Below are 19,741 nucleotides of genomic sequence, written 5' to 3'. Positions count from 1 at the left end.
TAATAAAACACCTTTGCTGTGAAACTGGAAGCCCTGACAGTGACTTTCACAGTTGGCTTTTGTCCCCCAAAAATTTAACATTTCTTTTTCCTGTGCTTTCTGCAAAAGGCAAAGCATGCCTTAATAAGTAGGTAAGGGTCAGAAAATGAGGACTGGCTTTGCATCTTCTTCAGACTGTGTATAAAAGATGGACACAGATTTAGGGTCTGAAAACTGAAACCACATGTAGAAAGTGTCTTAAGCCTGCATTCCTCTTAATGATCAACAAGGAGTGACTCCTCTGGTTAGAAAAAGAAGATGGACTGTACTGAGGTTTTGCAGACATTTGACCACTAATCACATGACGTTAGTTTGTTTATAATTTTTTTGCTGTTTTGGATGTATGATAATAATGTTGACAATGTAAGATCAAGGCCCCAATCACAGAGACAATGATTGCTGAAGTCCCAGTCATGCAGGCCTACAGACTAGTCAGTAAACCCCTGGCAACCACCTGTTGCCAGGGGTTTTCTCCAACCATTTGGCAAAAATCTCCTTATGATTGCTTTGGTTGTTAGCACGTTCCTGTGATCATAGTTTGAATGGAAGTGACAGACTTGTCTACAAACACTGTCCAGCTGCTCTCCAAGCAGTAGTGAAATTTGAAAAAGTGCAACGCAAACTGAAACTGGGGAAGGTTCATTTTCAAAGTAAAAGTCGCATTGTTTGAAACGTGTTGACTGCAATTCTACGATACAACTCTTAATCTGAACCTGTCTCCATTCCTGGCTTGCATTGCGCTTTTTCAGATTTTACTACCGCTGAGCTAGTAGTTGGTGAGTATTTGCAGACAAACATGAAAAATTAAAGGCAATCATGGCAGTCTGCTAGCAACCAGTCACTAGGGAGTGTTTGGTGCAGCACCTTCTTTGCAACTGATTTCACCCAGCGAGAGCCAGCAACTGCCAGAAACCACTGTCATCTAGTCAGGGAATACTGGTTGTATCACGTCCAATATCTATCTGTGAATGTTACATGTGAAGCCTCAGTAGAAGTCTATAAGAAATGGACTATTTCTCACTTTAACTATGACTTCTGTAAATATTCTCAATTGTTCTTTAAATTAAGCATAATATTCACTTTGTAAATGGGAACATTTAAAGTAAAATAAATAATAACAAAGGGCAGGTATTTGGACAAGTCTATCTTGTGGTGGACAAGTTGCTAATGTTTGACCTTGAAGTGTAACTGGGCTCTCAGTTGGATTCGCCCCTCACTCACGGCTCACATGGTTTCCAACAATTAGATGGTAACAGCCAAAATTCCCACAAGGCCACAACATCAAGGTGGCTATGTTCATCTTTTATATACAATCCATAGTCTTATTTAAAAACATTTAAAAAAAACCATGAAGTTAAAAAAAAAAAAACTACTGGAGAAGTTTTATTTAGTAGGTAAATTAGGTTTAGGAAGAACAATCACAGTTGAAGTGGCTCAGTAATGGGAAAAAACTGTAATTTTGTTCTCTGAAGTCTTTTGTTGACTCCTGTTATTATCACATCATCTCATCGCTTTTGTCTAAGTCTATTCATGACACCAGTAACTCTACAAGCGTACTGTAGGCGTGACATGTATTAGACAAAATGTGATTTATTTTTTTTTGGATGAAAAAGTGAGTTAGCTCTTACATCTGTCACATTTTTTACTCCAAAACACACATTATTCAAATCTATATACCTGATCTTCTCAGCCAGGTACCCAGCTCTGAGAGGTCTGCTTGGTGCTTGTGAAGTTGCTGACGCCATTCATGTTGGCAAGAGAGTCAAAGTTAAAATCCATGCCATCTGCATCCATAAGGTCGTTCCTGATGATGGAGTCCATGTCGCACTCCAGGCTGCCATTGAATATGTCCAGGTCCAGATCTGTGGGGAAACGATCCTGATAGTTCCCTCCATTGCTGCCAACTGTCCCATTCAGGAAGATTGAGGTGTCAATCTGCATGGAGGAAGACCCATTTCCTCCCAGGGGTGAGGGCAGGAGCTGCTGTTTGGCATTAGCCAGAGTGTTAGCCTCGTTGACTAGGTTCAAGCCTCCATTGATAGACCTCAGAGAAATCTGATTGTGGTTGTTACGCGGCATCCCTTGTTGGTTGCTTTGAAGTCCTCCAGTGGTCCCAAAGGTCATCATGGGATCATTGCGGAGCATTAGGCTACGGCGGGAGTTCTGGGGAATGACGGCAGCCGCACTGGCCTGTGACATCAATGGGTCGGACTGGGTCATCATGACATCACTGTGGTTGTGACTATCAGAGTTGAGCAGGTCTTGTAGTGTCTGGCTATCAAAGCGGGACGTGCTGATGCTGGTAAAGGACGTTTGCTTGTTCTCCTGGATGGTCTGCATGGGGGACGAACGCAGAGAGGAGCTCGTTGTGTGAGGGCCAAAAATGGAGTTACTGTAGCTAGTACTTCCATTAGAAGAATTGGAGGATGGAGAGGAAGTGGAGGAAGGTGATGCTATCCCATTGGGTTTAGACCCAAAACTGAACCCTGAGGAACCATTTGGTGCAGTCTGGCTGGAAGTGGTTGGCACCATGCTGATGTTCTCCAGGAGCTCCTCCATTATGTCATCTGTGAGTCCATCATTCAGATTCATTGTACCTGCCAGGTCTGCCAGACGGGGTAGCTCAGTTGGCACAGCCTTCCCATTTGTCTTGACATTCCCTGGAGACAGTGTTCTGCCAGGACTGGAGTAAAGCATAGGTGAGAGAGGTGGCTCATCATCAGGCACCTCATCTAGCTCAGGGTTGGCCAGAATAGGTGAGAGGCGGCCACTCAGTGTGCTGGCATTGGAGTTAGTGCGAGAGCGGAAGTCTGTCCAGGCATCCAGCTCCTCGCTGCTGCGTGACGTTGGGCTTCCAGGCCACTTAGAGAGACCTGAAGGACTGTCTCCACCACCTTCACCAGCTGCAGCAGCAGCAGCCTGCAGGGCAGCCTTTTTCTTGGCAGCACGGCCACGGGCGGACTTGGTGTACTTGTTGCTGTTATCCATGGAGACTGCCCGGCGCCGTGGAGCCTTGCCACCCTTTCCTCCCTCTGGATTGATCATCCACCAGGAACTTTTTCCTGTTCCCTCATTCTGGACACGAATGAAACGACTGTGGAGGGATAAGTTGTGCCGGATGGAATTCTGTAATACAAAACAGAGAAGAAGACTCTGCTGAGTGTTGTGTGCAAAATACTTTTTGAAACAATTACTCAAACTATGCCTGTCACCAGTATGGATTTGTATCCATTCTTCCTTTTGCCAATACAGTATTCAATGAAAACCTCTCATTAACTTCAACAACACTGATCCATAAACCACCCACTAACGCTCATTCTGCAGTCACGTAAACGGTTCCTCTCAGTGACTAGACATACAAACAGCAGAAGCCTATTGTTTCAATTGTTCATCCACTAAATATAGACAGGCTCACATTAACATAGTGCAGCACTTAGCGCTGATGTCTGTATTGTTCCCACTGTAGCTTTTGTGTTGCGGGTATAAAAGAGAAAAGAGAGAGACAGTGTTCTAAAAATCAAGCCTCCTCAATAATGAATAACACATACAAAGAGCCTCTATATGTCAGATCATGTGTGTTTGCGTGTGACTGTTTGTTTGTCTTGGCGGGTGTGTATTGATCAGCTCTGAGCTCCTTCCTTGTGAGAGGCCAAAAGGCTCACTGTGGAGCAACTTTTGCACATGACAGTCTCTGCCAGTGATCAAGACTTTCACTCACAACACAGAGACCTATGCATGCATTAAAGGCCCAAACGGCTACATAACAACCCTGTTGAATCACTTGTCCCACTGCCGACTCCGTTAGCATTAACAGTAAGCAGGCAGACATTTGTTCATGCTTCACATTCACACTGTAGTGACTGTGCACAGGATTTTGCCACATTAGCAATCAGTGTCGAGCTACTTCCACACATGGACTGCAGCTCTGAATTTTTCTAGACATTATCCAGAGATGCAAATGTCAAACTCAGTTGCATCTAACATTAACCACAATTTACCCTACCAGCTCAATAGTATAAAGTCTGCGTAGTGAACCTTTATTTGAACAGAGCAAGTAATTGTCCTGAGATTTCACAGTGAAAGAGTTGCCATCATGTGTCCTGCACATTCTTCTTGGGTGCCTCCGATCATCTAAGCCAACCTGAGCATTTTTAGTATTGAGAACGTCACTACACACAAATGCTACGTGGGAGAAAGGGTAACTTCACCGATTGTATGAACCTGATCCTCCCGACAGTTTCTTGCACAACTTTGCACAAATTGTGCAAACTAACATGCTAACTATACTGCCAAACATCATATTACAAGTGACTATTAGTATGATTATGTCTATCAAACCAAAAAAACTGGTGATACCGAGGTGATAGAAACTGATATTTCTAGTAGTTTTCAAAGAATGCAAAAGGCTGTGAAAGCCAGATTGTCTTCTTTTGGATGTGATGGCTTGGGTTATATTCATATCACAAGATATGAGTCAAAGGCCAGGAAAAGATAACACTGTTTCATAAAACTGAGATACTACTTAAACAAGAGAAGGTCTTGCAAGTTTTATCGATGTGTGTCATTATGGGTTTCCATTTGCACAATAGCAATGATTCACATGCCTTTTTTTTAACTTTAGAGAAGTTTGTTCACTTCGGTACTCTTTTCAGTAACCGATTAATGCAGGTTAAACGGAGGATTGTACTTGATAAGCTCAGTAATTTAGGACTTGAAATTCCAACTTGATCTCTAAATTACAAACATGTTCTTATCCATCTGGACACCCCACCCCCCACCCCCACCCCCCAACAGGCGCAGCCATCTGGTTACATAAGAGGACACCATCATGGATCTTAGATGACAGGATAACAATGTGTACACACAGTCACATTCTCAAATTTAACTCATGGTAATGCAATTAGGAGTCTTAATAAAACATGCATTTTAATGACAATTATTCTATTCTGGATCACTAACATACGTGGTTATAACCTTGCCTCTAGCATTAATTACACTTTCTTCTTTTTCTTCCTCTTCTTGTGCCACACAATCTATTGCAGGCTTTGTTGAATTCATTATTTTGCCTCAGTCTCCTTCTCTTTCCATACCCCCTCCTTCTTCCGCAGTTTCTGTTGTTTCACAAACACATAGCTCTTATGGGCCCTGTGGGACTCTGGGGCTATGTTATACCCTCCCATATAAACAACCCAACCGCCATCCACAACATGCACGCACTTTTCCCCTCTCCGTTTTCTTCCTATGTATATTTTTACTCCCGAAAACAGAACAGATTTCTGGGTTCAGATCAATGAGAACCAACATTTTCCCGTTTTTGTGGGAATCACAATATTGTTTTCCACGAAGCAGCACCTTCTTCACCGGGCAACAGTTTACAGGCAATTTGGTTGGGACTGTTATTTTGGTCAAAGCCAGCTCAGTCAAAGAGTAGAGAGAGTGGGTTTAAGTTACATTTCTCAATGCTGTGTTGGCAGAGCAAGATCTCTGGGGCCAAACTGAACCCATGACCCTGTGTGAGTGTATGCATATTTGAGCATGTACTATGGGTGCGGTTGTGATAGTTATATGGAAATGCTCCTAAATGGTTTGCAAGTTGTTTCTACTGGACTGTATGCTTTTTGTGACCACTGCTGTGCATTAGCAACAGTGTAAAAAGTTGCACAGAATCATGAATGATGTATGTGCGTGGACAAAGTGTGCACCATGTATTCTGCAGTGAGGTAAGAATAGAATAAATACCAGCGAGACCAGTGTTTATCCTCAGCCAGGTTCTCTTGAGGCATGACGTAATGCTGCTTCATTGCAGAACATTTTATACACACATGTACATAAATGTTTCCATCTGCTGGGAAGATGTAAATAATGGCAATGGGATTGACTTTGTAAAGGGAAAATACAAATTTTGGGGGGATGAATGATAAGAAAATAAATAGAAGGTGAGTTTCTTCATTTGGCTGGTGTAAACACTCACCTGCCAGCACCTGATACTCGATCAATCCTTCCCCCTCGCTTCATCCTACATCCCTTCCTTCCCCCACAAACAAAGCCACTTGTTTAATGCTTCTCTTTCTGTGCTACTACTTTCCATCAAATGTCAAGCGTGATATTTCATAACATTGTGGGATGGAGCAGTGATGAAAGCAAACAGGACATCTGCAACCACAGCATGGACAGTGACAGGAAGAAAAGAAAATTTGGCTCTGAGTGAGAAGGAGGGTGAGAAGATGATTACAAGATGAGGGGATTAATAATGTGCATGCTGTCAGTATTTTGTGTGATAAACTAGCAGAAGCAGGCCCTCCCACATACTCTTCCTCACAAACTCTGCACTGATTACCACTTTTATTCTGGAGAATTCAAGGATTTCCTTTATATATTAAAAAAAAAAAAATTAAAAAACCACACACATTTTTAAGCTTTGAGCACCACAATCTGCACTGCACACAGATAAAGCATTGCTTGTGGTTTAGTACATGGAAAGTATGTTGTTTTGTGATTTTGGTGGCCTGACCTTTTAACCATTTAAAAAAAATTATGCTTTGCATTTCTTGCAGACATTCAGCCTCTCCTGCAAACCACAACATCTTATTTCTGTCTGCCGTGATTTTTCTACTGCAATTAATGACACACCCAGGATTGTTAAACTTTCCATGAGTTCATTAAATTCCATACAAAGCATAAGAACAACTCTCAGAATACATATGCTGAGCTCTTCCCAAGTTCTGTATCTTAAATTTAAAATCCATTTCCTTCTGCTCATCTTCATCTACTTGTCGTAACTGACAACTAATTAGCAAGTTGATCTATACTCTTTAACCCCCCCCCCCCCCCCCCCCCCCCCCCCCCCCCCCCCCCCCCACTCTGTCTAACTTTAATGTTTCTACAGACATATAGTGGCCACTTCATTAGCTACACAACTAGGTTCAACTGCTTTTTAGTGCAAATATCTAATTAGCCAATCACATGACAGGAATTCAACACATTTAGCCATGTAGACATGATCAAGACTATCTGCTGAAATTCAAACTGAGCACCAGAATGGGGAAGAAAGGTGATTTAAGTGCCTCTGAATGTGGCATGGTTGTTGGTGCCAGACAGGCAGATTTGAGTATTTCAGAAACTGCTGATCTCCTGGGATTTTCACAGAGTTTACATAAAAAAAAAAAAAAATAGAGATGTTGATGTCAGAGAAGAATGGCCAGACTGCTTCGAGCTGATAGGAAGGCTGATAGGAAGGCTGATAGGAAGGCAGCAGTGACTCAAATAACCAATCATTACAACCAGAGTATGCAGTAGAGCATTTCTGAACGCATGAAACATCAGCCCTTGAAGTTGTTGGGCTCCAGCAGCCAATGTTTATGTTTATGTAAACATAAACATAAACATTGGGTGTCACTCCGGTCAGCTAAGAACAGGAAACTGAGGCTACAATTCACATAAGTTTACCAAAATTGGACAGTAGAAAGTTGGAAATGTGTTGCCTGGTTTGATGAATCTGAATTTCTACTGCAAGCTTTGGATAGTACGGTCCAACTTTGGCATAAACAACATGAAAGCATTGATCCATCTGGTCTTTTATCAACAGTTCAGGCTGCTGGTTGTTTAATGGTGTGGAGGATATTTTCTTGGCATGCTGTGGGTCCCTTATTACCAAGTGACCACCATTAAAAGGCCTACCTTAGTATTATGTATTTATGAGCACAGTGTACTCATCTTCTTATGGCTGCTTCTAGCAGGATAACGCACCATGTCACAAAGTTTAGATTGTCTCAAACTGGTTTCTTGAACATGGCATTGAGTTCACTGTACAAAAATGGCCTCCACAGTCACCAGATCTCAATCTCATAGAGCACCTTTGGGATGTGGTGGAATGGGAAATTTCCATCATGGATATGCAGCTGACAAATCTGCAGCATCTGTGTGATGCTATCATACCAACATGGACCAAAATCTCTGAGGAATGTTTCCAGCACCTTGTTGAATCTACGCAGATCTGAAAGCAAAACAGGATTCAATCCAGTGCTAGCAAGGTGTATCTAATAAAGTGCCTGGTGAGTATAGATTTAATAGATGGGACAATGGCATTACGGCTCTTCCTTGGAATTCTTTGCTTACTTTCATTTGATCTCATTTTATTTTATTTTTTTAAATGTGCTTGAACCCCCACAGTGTGAGTTGAATACTGTATGCCTACTACTGTAGCTCCTCTGGGGTATCCCCAAAGCCCATTAATAAAAACAGCTCACTGAGACAGCAGCTCTGATTCATAGCTCCTACTGTGCAGCCACAGCAGCAAAATAACACACATACACAGGCAAACAGAGCTTGTAACAGAAACCTTCCAATGTAGAATGAAGCTGCTGATACTACCCAGGTAACTTTAGGGACTTTTTTCTTTTAAGTTCCAGTTTTCTCTCTCTCTCTCTCTCTTTTGCCTTTCATTTTTCTTCCTTCTAACTTCCTCTTATTTCGCTCTCATGTGAGTTTAACTTCTGAGACTTGAAGTTTAGCAGGAGGGCCCTATCTCACAAAGGCAGACAAATTGATTTTTTTATAACTCAACTTTGCTTTTGTTTTCCAAAAAAATGGTTCTTCTTCAAAGACAAAGTTTGACATTTTAGGAGAAACGTGCCTCTTTTTTGCTGAGAATTACATTAATATCCAACTTGAATTGTAATTGTGATTCAGTTGTACTTGTAGATTTTGTTATCCTCACAGAGAGCCATCCTGTCAATTTAAACACTGCTAAGCTAAGCAAACCTCCAAGGTAGCTGTAGCTTCATATTTATATTTAAGTGCAGTTCCAGAGGTATACACCCCCCCCACCCGATTTTTCCCCACGGACACAAACTGTACCAACAAGCCCATCTGATATGATAGCAAATAAAGTGCTCTTTCTGATTACGTTCTCTATGACTCGCCTCTGCTCGTTTAGATAATGCAGGTTCAGCTGTCAACTGTTTATCAGACCGGTTATCCAGGTTTACAACAGTTTTATTTTTAAAGCCAACAAACTCAGAGTAGCCGGACAAAGTTGAACTCGCTTTGTGAGACAGGCCCCAGCTGTCTGTCTGTGTGTGTGTGTGTGTGTGTGTGTGTGTGTGTGTGTGTGTGTGTGCGCGTGCATGTGTGTGTGTGCGTGTGTGTGCACCAGCTGCAGCTAAAACTCCTGAACACAGAGGCCTTTTTGTCTGTCAGCAACATGTGGGAACAATTAATCACTGTCAGCAACTGCACTAGGAATCTCTCTCGCCCTCCTTTCTCTCAATCTTCAGATTTTTGAAGGTGTGTCAGTGAATGCATAGAGTAGATTTGCATTTATGCAAATCCGATTGCAGAAGGTGCATATGTTAAGTGCATAATGATATTTTTAAACAAAGAAGGTGATTTTAAGTTGGCTCAGGGAATTTAGACTGATGTACAGGCAAAGTGTCTTGTTGTAAATATAAAAAAAGAACAAACTCAAAAATAATTTAAAAGCAGATTTCTCTGATTGGTTCAAATGATCCTGGGAGTGCTTTCTAATTGGTTGTTGCTGCAGCACTGGTGATTGGTGGAGTGAAATTGCTTTATGTAGCCAGGCAGCACAGAAAAGGGAGGGTCTACGTGGTGTTGCAAGTGTATTTCATCACCCAGCTACAGCACATATTTAAACTCCAATGTATGAACTGGGTCAGTTCACTTTGCCATATACTTCGTGTGTGTCTCAGAGAAGTGGTGGACATAGTAAGTCTTCATCTGAAGATGAAAAGGTGTGGGGGGCAGGGAAGAAGCAGCTTTTCATGTGTCGTGCTGCAGGGAAGAGGTGAGGTTACGGTGTCATGAAATCATTAGAGAGCACTGAGTCAAAGGTGCTCTGAGGTTGCACTTCTCACCCCATACATCTTGCAGTCCTACCCCTCTAACCCCGCTTCCACTGCTGTGATTGGACAAACTGTGTGACCTGAGCCTCACACCTATGGTGTACTTAACCACCAACTGGTACACTGTGTATGTTTTTGAGAGCCCTAGACAAACATAACCACACTTTATCAGCCATTATGTAAACCAGCGCTAATCTGAGACCAGTGTAAACAGAGGCTGCTGCAGGGTCAAGTGTACAACTATCACAAAATTAGCTACCATTTAAGATGAGGGACAGATAAATGGACGTACCTACTATAATCCTTGGCTTGGCCTGAAGTTTGATTTCTTTAGAGAATGCAAATAAGATTACATTTGTGCAAACACGTGGTAGGTAGCGTACTGGCAAATAAATGACAGATATGACTATAAAATGTTTCTGAGGCAAACACAATTGAGAGACAAAGAGGCTCACAGATTTATTTATATATGATAACTTTCAACGTCATTGTTTGTATGATGGCTCTGTTCCCTAACAATTCTATGTTTATGATTTACACTGTTCTTTTGTAATGAGCAAAGAATGGTAGATTCTTACTGCCTGAATTTAGTGGGTTATATTATTTAAAGTGACTGTACAGCTCATTACTCTGGCTTGGTTCATGTTAAGTTGGACCTGATCTCGGTGGGTGTTGGACTCCACCAGGGTGTCACTTTGTCACTGATTCTGTTCAGAGTTTTTGTGGACAGAATTTCGAGGCCCAGCCAAGCCGTGGAGGGTTTCTGCTTTGGTGGCCTCTCTGCTTTTTGCAGATGATGTGGTTCTTTTGGTTTCATCAGGTGGCAACCTCCAGCTCGCACTGGGATGGTTTGCAGCTGAGTATGGTGGGAATGAGAATTAGCACCTCCAAGTTGCTGCCCTAAGTTTGGGGGAGTCTAAGTATCTTGGGGTCTTGTTCATGAGTCAGGGTGTGAGATCGGTAGACAGTGTGACATTGCCAGTGATGCGGATGCTCTAAAAGTGAAGCAGCTGATTTCCTGCTTGATCTATGTTCCTACCCATAACTATGGCCATGAGCTGTGGGCAGTGAACAAAAAAATAAGATCTCATATGCAAGCAGCATCCAAAAGGCATCCTAGTCAAATGCCTTCTGGATGCTGAAGCGTTCTGAGCACGAGGAGGCTCTGGGGCAGATCCAGGATATGCTGAAGGGACTACATATCTTGGCTGGTTGGTGTTCCCCTGGAAGAGTTGGAAGAGGTAGATGGGTAGAGGGAGGTCTGGACATATCTGCTTACACTGCTGCCTCCACAACCCAGACACAGAAAAATGGTGAAAAAAAAGGATGGAATGTTGCTTTGCTTTAAAATATAGACATTTGTGGAGTGTAAAATAGTGTAGTGTTGAATTTGTTACTACCATCCATCCATCCAGCCAGCCAGCCATCCATCCATTCATCCATCCTCACCATTTATCTGAATCTGGGTTGTGGGATGTTATGTAAGACATTGGAACAGTTGGGGAGAGTTATGTGTAAAAATTTGTTACAGAAACTGTAATGTCAGCTGCTGCACACAAAAAAAACACGCATCCACACATGAACAGCTGATCCGTGTATGTAAGTCATAATGGAGAGCAGTGAAAGTGTAGACAGGTAGTTTCAGACAGAGGTGAAGACGACACGCAGGTCTTTGACACGTATATGGCGGATTATAAATAAACTGCCCGGCTGGTCTGTGCTAACACTCTCAAGAGAGGACGATTATTTATACTGTGACCCTTCACAAACACACACACGCTCACATAAACACACACTCGGTCCAGGTTCCAGCTGCCCTGAGCTCTGGACTGCAGACAGAACATTCCATTCTCTTCAATCATATGTGCGTTTCCTGGCCAGAAGCTGGGAGTCTCTCTTAGCTTGTGTGTGTGTGTGTGTGTGTGTGTGTGTGTGTGTGTGTGTGTGTGTGTGTGTGTGTGTGTGTGTGTGTGTGTAAGTTGCCTTTATGTGTGTGTGTTGGACATAGATCTGGTGCTTGGCAGAAGGAACCTTGTTGAACCTCATTCTGCTTATATTTCTTTTGTACGCTTTGTTAATTTGTGTGAACTAAGGTACACACACAAACAAAAACTTAAGGGTCAATTAAGGCCAGAAAAATAGATTTTGATTTCTTGTCTTTCAAAAAACCCTCTGAACGCTGAATGATATATCATGGTTTAAACAGGCACATCAACTTCCTCTTTTACAGTTGAATTGTAGATGAACTGAACACACACAGACATGCACAAACACTGCTTTCCCTAACTGCGACCTGGTTAAACCAAAAGATAGCCAGCCACTGACATCACAAACACCTTACTAATTTAATATTAATTTCTCCCTCTTTCTCTCTGCTTCCAATCTATCTTCTTCACTCTTTTTTTCTGTCTTTTTTAACTGCATAATGTGTGAGGCCACATGCTCAAAGAGCTCCTTGTTTACTCTGACATTTCCTCCAATCGCTTCGCCTGCGTTGGGGGGAGTTGGCTCACCCATCCCACTTCAAACAGCCAATTGGTGCAGATCATGCAAAGATAATGGTTAGTCATGTTACCTTGCCTAGGCTTCACTGGGTCAGTGTGTTTTTATCAGTACTAGGGCTGTAGGAACTTTAGCACAGACACAAACAAGCACATACAAACAGACAGAAAAAAACTGGAGGGTCAGGGATATGTCAAGAAAGAAGCTGCAGGGAAGCTTATCACTAGATATTTTAATTATTTCGATTTTCAAAAATAAATAAATAAACAAATCAAATTTCTTACATCAACACACGAAAAATGATAAGCTTATGAAACATATGCAAACATACATACATACATTGTACATTCACTAACACATTATAGCACAGAACAGTACGTGTAGCCTTTGCTTTGGGACAGCACAGGACATCCCTGCTGGGTTTTATCAACCCAAGTTCCAGGACACGGCGTCCCAAAGCTACGGAGCAACTGCGCCTGCCAAGAACATATACGCACACACACATGCAAATACACTCCCACACACACACACGCACATAAACAGCTCAGCTAAGACAAAGATGACTTCTTCAGACACAGAAGGAGAAACAGACTTGAGCGAGAGAGAGAGTCAAAAGCTGTGCATCCAAAATCAGCAACAAATCTCTCATATCTGTGCCGTTTTGTTCTGTAAGGATTCAAGCTGTGCTACGACTAAAAGCTGCACATGCAAATGAACTTGCACTTGGATGAGTCAAACCATATCTACCGTACAGTTAACTTTCAATTTCAATATCCTCCTGAGATCTTATGTCCTCTGTAGTGGTCACCAAAAAAAAAGAATAAATAGAAAGTTACTTTTTTGCCTCGGTTCTCGGGAGGATATCAATCAAGCCTGGCTGTGAAATCCCTGTTATGGAAATGCCAACATGAGCTCTTTTAAGCTCCTTTACTCTAAACATAAAAATGCACCAGGCATTTAATGAAGCAAGGACAAAGACATCTGCCAATGTCTGTAAGAACCAGAGTTAACAAAACAACAAAACAAAAAGTGCCTGTAATGTATTTGCTGATAAGCTTCTGGTGGATTCAAAATGCATTTGCCGTGTTGAGTTGTTTGGGTTTTTCTCTGGCCGTTTACCTTACAGATCCTCTGCCCTGGCTTTGGGATGATGCTGTGGTGACGCTCCACCTGCCCTTTTTAAGAACTTGAACTATTTCATCAACAGACATCTAAAAATAGCGAGAGACCAGAGGGCAAGCCTACCAGCAATGATTATCACGGCGTGTGTGTGCTGATGACAGAAGCGCAGTTAATGCACACAGAGAGAAGGAAAACACATTTATGTGTGTTGGTGCAAGACATACCTGAGTACACAGAGAGAATGGTGAAAAAGACAAGGAAGGCTAACCGTCAAATGATCCAACTAGTATGCATTACGTTGCTTTTCTATGTGAACAGGTGATTAATGAGTGAGTGTGCGAGAAAGTGATAGAAAGGCATTGAGAGAGAGAGTGGGGGAGACAGAGCTAGATAAAGTGTGGAGAAAAAGAGGGCAGCCTCGGTATTAAGAGTAGCAGGGTGCCTACATGATTAATTACATCTCTGTGTGATACGAGCAGTGCTGAAGAGCAGAGGGACAAGAGGAGGAGGGAGGGAAGGCCTGAATCAGAAAATGATCAGGATCAGTTGCCATTCCCATGTGAAGATATGGTGCAGGTGACAAAGAATACATTTGCATCTACAGTACACCTCAATACATATTTCAAGGATAATGTAGTAAATGTAGTAGAGAGGATTTATGTTTGGTATGCGGGTTGTTAGTTAAAAATCTTCTTTGTTTGTGGCCTAGGCAATATCAGGTGAAGAGGTTAACATTGTCCTGTTTCATTAAATTTCTCAATGGGTGAAACAGCAGACCAGTTTGAATAGCTGAATATTTAGCCAGGGCACCACAGCTCATATTATTCACCAGTTTTGTTACTTTACTTGGATTCAGTTGATCTGTAGTGTTTTTTCCTGCCTTACATACGAACACATTCTTTAATAAGCCACTCATGGGTACTGTAACATACTATAGTTAAAAAAAAAGAAAGCACGCCCACATTCTGTTTTCTAATAAAGTGACATTTGAAAAGGTTTAGAAGGATAAACTTGTGTTAAGATATACTGATGATGTCACTGAGAAAGCCGTTTTGCAACTTTGGAGGGAAAAAAAAAAAAACATGGTTTACAAAAAAAATTCATTTTAATAGTTGAAAGAAAATCAAGAGAAGAAGAGCAGGCCCGGTCAGGGGGAAAAAGAAGTGGAGGGGCAGCAGCAGGAAGGGAGGGAGGGTAGCTTAGGTGAGGGGTTGACTGGGGTTTACTGCATCCCTTAACACCACTCTGCCCTGTGTGCATAGCTGTATTTTCACTGAGGACTTGTTTGAGCTTCGTGCAGAACAAAATGCTTTTAGGTGAACCGAGGACACAGACTGGCTTATGAATTACTCCGAGGGTCTATGAAAGATTTATGAAAGAACTGTGCACCCTGATTTTTCTCAGTAAAAGAAATACAAAGAAGAGCTGCAATACAGAGAAGATCCCCCATTCTTGTGTAACTGACATTGTGGATTTTTCTTAGTAATATAAAACATAATTTATGATATTGACTTTAATCATTTCTGCTTTACAATTTTTTTTCTTGTGACTTCTGTTTCTGTTTACAGAGCAGCACTCTGCACAACCAAAAACATAAATCTCTAGTGTCACTAGATGGCTAAAATAATAATAATATTTCATATAAATAAATAAATATCTTTATTAATCATGTGTTTCTGTTTTATGTACAGGAATAAAATTTTAAAATGCTTAAATGAAAAATGAGGACTTCATTTTTGGGGCATTAATGTGTATTTTTTAATTAATGATTTTTTTTTATGTGTATTTCATTATAGTTCTGTATTTTTCCCCAGTTAGTGATTATTTATTATATATTTATATATACAGTATTCTATAGTGTCATTTTATGCAAATGTACACTGTAAATCTCATTTACTAGCACATTCACATTGTTTGGTCTGTGTTGTTAGATGATTGCTGGGCAACATGATGACATTGCAATATAATATGCATAATTTGAGTTTTGTGTATATAAATTACTTACTATAAGGTAACAATTATAAGGTGCTGTAGGTGCATAAATGCTCCAAAGGGGTCACTTTAGCACGTTCATAGGTGGTTGCTAAACAACATGATGATGTCATAATAACTGATATTATATTATACTGGTAAGAGCCTTCAGGGGCCCAAAGTTTACGCTTGTACCAGTTCTGGTTGCTGAACTCTTAATTGTTGGTAAACAGATTTTGTATATTAGAGCATATTGTGGATATAAAAGCCCAACTAGGGGCGAGATTGAAAATCAGCAGTACTTATAAATATAAGAAAACTCTCTGAGCACTAACATATGAGCATTATGTTAAATGTCATCATTCCTATCAAATAAGAAATATTATTATCATTATTATAAACATAATTTCAAATTGTGGACACAGAGCAGGTTTTTCTTCATTTTTATTTGCCACAAGACAAAAAGGATGGCAATCATAACCTCTAAGAAGTCAGATTTAAAATTTAAATCCGCCGATATGACACTGTGATTGTACTGTTGTTAATACAGTTGTAATGATGCCAATGTTAATAATAGTTGTACACAAACTGACATCAAGTCCTTAAAGTTACGTAACACAAACATTTGCACGAGTCCTGCCAACTTCCAAACTGGCTCACTCTCTGTTGCTGTATTAAATGCATTCAATCTTTTCTTTGTACTGATCTCACAAAGACACTCCAAAACAGACCTTTGGCACCGACTTTCTCTCAGTATGTCTGCATATATCAGTAGAGCTAATTTAGCTTCTGTGTGTGTGTGTGTGTGTGTGTGTGTGTGTGTGTGTGTGTGTGTGTGTGTGTGTGTGTGTGTGTGTGTGTGTGTGTGTGTTTCCTTGATTGAATATTTCCACAGAATAGCCTGCCTGATGCCTCAGGGCTGCATCCCGGTCATGCCCGTGTTAGTTTAAGTAGTTTTCTTGCACTTGACGTGCGCACTGTAATAACCTCTGAAGCCATCAATTCACTCAGCTGAAGGTGCGCTGTGATCTCATTTGACAGATTATGGCGATAACAGTATTACACATAATCATGTGAGAAAATAGTAGTCCACAAATCTAGTTTGAGCTCAACTGTTTGGAACTTGTGACTTGCTGTTTTGTGTTTGTGTGTATGTGTGTGTGTTTGTGTGTGATTGGAGTCTTGGTGCTGTAGGGGATTTCACATCTGGTCCAGATTATCTTACGTTGAGTTGAAGCCCTGCTAGTGTTCATGGGGCTCTTCACTCTAATGGTGCTAAAAACAGACACAGTACACACAGCAGACCGCAGGGCACTGATTTTTACCATATGCTGTACTATGACAAACATTTAGAGGATAATTGTGGTTTACTGTAACCTGGGCTTTATTTTTTGCAGTTCTGCTAGCTCTAATAATAAACACGCTGCTCACCAGCTTAATTTCTGAGAACCGGGAGTATGCACCACTCATAAAACGATATCCAGCTCAGTAAGAAAAACAAGCAATCAGTCAGTCTGATGGTTCTCAACCCCCAAGGTTAGTCTAACTTATTCTGAAAAGGAGACAAAGGTAAATCGTGAACTTCCTATTGTAAACACTGAGCTCAGTTTACAGATACCAAGTTCTTTCCTGTCAGTTTAACCTCCAAATAAAGTAGTTTAGATAATCTTGCGAAACTTAGTTTGCAACTTGTCCAACTGCCTGCAGGTGTGTGTGTTTTTCTCCACATCATGAACTACTTTACAATAACACATAGAAATGACAGCCAAAGCTACAAGAATAAGAAGTTTTAAAGCCAAAGCTAAGCTTTTATGATGAAAGCGTGCTGCAGACTCATTTGTGTTTAATTTTTAAGACTTATACCAGTTTGACCTGATCTAACCAACACCTCTACGACAGAAAGCGTTTCTATTTGACTGTATGTGTATTTGTGTGCGTCCTTGTGTGTGTGTGTGTGTGTTTGTGTGCACTTGAGAATGTGCCTTCTCCTGTGCTGATGTCAGCACTTCCAGGCCTGTCAGCTCTCTTCCTCCCACACACCAGCTGAGCAGCAGGAGAAAGGGGTCGAGGTGGCGGTGAAGGTCTTTGACATGCATATGCTCAGACTGTGGCTTTCATGCGTGTTTAAGTGCAAGTGGAGATCCTACAGTAAGTAGTGTTAATCACTACATATTGTAATTTTTATTCATTAAGAAATGCACCTATTAGCCTCACATAAAACACTTTATTTTCACTTCACCTGATTCACTGCAGGCTGTGTGAGCGAGAATGGAGGAGGTGATGGACTCCCATCCATAGTGAAAAGAGGCAAGAGGACAATAAAAGCAAGCACTGTCTCACTTTTAAAAAAAAGGAAAAAAACCCTCCAAACACCAGGCTCCTCTCATGGGCAGAGGTTCTTCAGCCTTGATTTCGTTTTTTCAGGTCTTGAAGTTGTTTAGTCTCCCAGCTGTTAACAGACTGTTATGCTGCTGTACCTGGCTATGTTTCAGTAGCCATCATGTTGTTTGGCAATGTACTTTTTAAATGTGCAATAATTAGTTGCAAATCGTTTCATCTTTTACTAAAAGTCATGTACCATCATGTTACACAGTTAAAGAGAGCCAGTGGTCAGTTTTCGGTAGTTGTGTAAAGGTACACAGTTAACAGGGCTCTCCTCAGCATGCTCTTTAAAGTGCTTTTAACAGTGAACAATATCAGTGAACAATTGTGCACTGACATCATGGTTTATTAAAAAATTGCCATCATTCAAGTTAAAATCAGCACACTGTTTCTTCCGATGTTACGGTTTTGATTCCCTTTGCAAGGCAACCAAATGACACTAACCGCACAGACACAGACTTATGCGTTTCCCCCCCAGCAACAGTGAGCTTCTTTTTCAGCCCCTCTGGGCTCAAGCCCTCTGAGGAGTCACGTGACTTCCTGTTTCAAGACAAAAGGAAGGCGAGCCGCAGCTGCCTCAACTCTGACCTGGATTTAAGTGCTTCTGCAAATGCGTATTTTCATTTCTGTTGCTCCGAACTGAAAATTGATATCTTTCGTGAAATACTATAAAAATCATGAATACTGAACTCAAAGGTAAACAAAACAAACAACCAAAACAATGACAAAGACAGTTGGTGTCAACTGTCTCTCACTTCACACTTTGTCTCCTTGTGTAAACCCACAGCTTCCCCATCTTACTGTGCTCCTTTCGGTTCTTTTACTCTTTCATCACTTCCTGTCACAGTGATGCTTGAAAACCTGTTTTCTAGAGCAACGCATTTGTTCTAGGACCACATAACACACTTCACCGGTCTCTGTAAGTGCACGTTTGTGTGACTGATATAATTATGCCTGATTAAACATGTGCATCACTGCTGTGTGTGTGTGTGCACGCCTGTGTGTGTGTGTTTGGGTATGTGCAAACATGAGCTCAGAAGTTTACGCAGGTCTGTTTTTGTTATTGATGCAAGCGTCTGTTAAGCTTATTAATTCTGAAAAGGAGATCACGATGGCGTAAGCTTCTCATTATGTGACATTTCAAACGTGCACGTCCTCTTCACCGATGCATTCTCTCTATGTCTGTATGCATATTTGTCTGTTTATTAGGCACCTGCTCACAACTTTGCACATGTGTGATCATGTTTACAGGTGAAGCTACAGATCACATTATGCAAGTCTTATTTTTGCACAGCTTATTTGCAGATTTACAGTTTCACATCGGTAATCAAGAATTAAATATGAAATTCCTGATGTGCCTGAAACAGTGAGTGACTAAAAATGAAATGTGTGTGTGTGTTTTTGGTTTTTTTTTATACACAGGACATGAACTTAAAACCATAGCCACATAGGGGTGCACTAAGGGCACTCTCAGAAGCACACTTTCTTTTGTGATTCTTATTTTCTGTCCTCCACCACCGCATATCTGCCTACAAGAAAAGATAAGCCTAGTTTTAGTTATTTATGGGGCTCCTAATTACTGTAAAAAAATCTTGGTCAATTTTGCCCTTTTTTCTTCTTTTGTATCCATCTGGATTTTATTAAGACTTTCTGGTATGGAAGAGTTATGCTGTGCTTTTATGGCATTTTGTTGTTATTAAAAAAGTACACAAAAGGAAGTGACAGGGAGTCTGGGGGGGATGAGAGAAGACATGCTGAAAAGGTTATGAGCCAGACTGCGATGAATTTTAAAATATGCATTTTTGTCCAAAGGGACCAGTCACTCCTAATTTTTTTATGAGCACCTTTTTTTTTTTTTTTTT

General features: G+C 41.1%; 1 protein-coding gene across 1 annotated transcript in view; it reads right to left on the bottom strand.

Annotated features, from left to right (window-relative positions):
- The window catches only part of foxo3b (forkhead box O3b), a 46,772-nt gene that overhangs the window by 3,410 nt on the left and 23,621 nt on the right, over window positions 1–19,741 (bottom strand). Inside the window, exon 3 of the mRNA XM_030721096.1 lies at window positions 1,717–3,165. Coding sequence (XP_030576956.1) covers window positions 1,726–3,165 — 1,440 coding nt within the window. The 3' untranslated portion in view covers window positions 1,717–1,725. The remainder of the gene's footprint in view (window positions 1–1,716; window positions 3,166–19,741) is intronic.

Source organism: Archocentrus centrarchus, chromosome 24 (genome assembly GCF_007364275.1).
Source record: "Archocentrus centrarchus isolate MPI-CPG fArcCen1 chromosome 24, fArcCen1, whole genome shotgun sequence".
NCBI lineage: Eukaryota > Metazoa > Chordata > Actinopteri > Cichliformes > Cichlidae > Archocentrus > Archocentrus centrarchus.
Note: the sequence above shows the minus strand (reverse complement) of the source record. Positions and strands in the feature narration are given on the sequence as shown.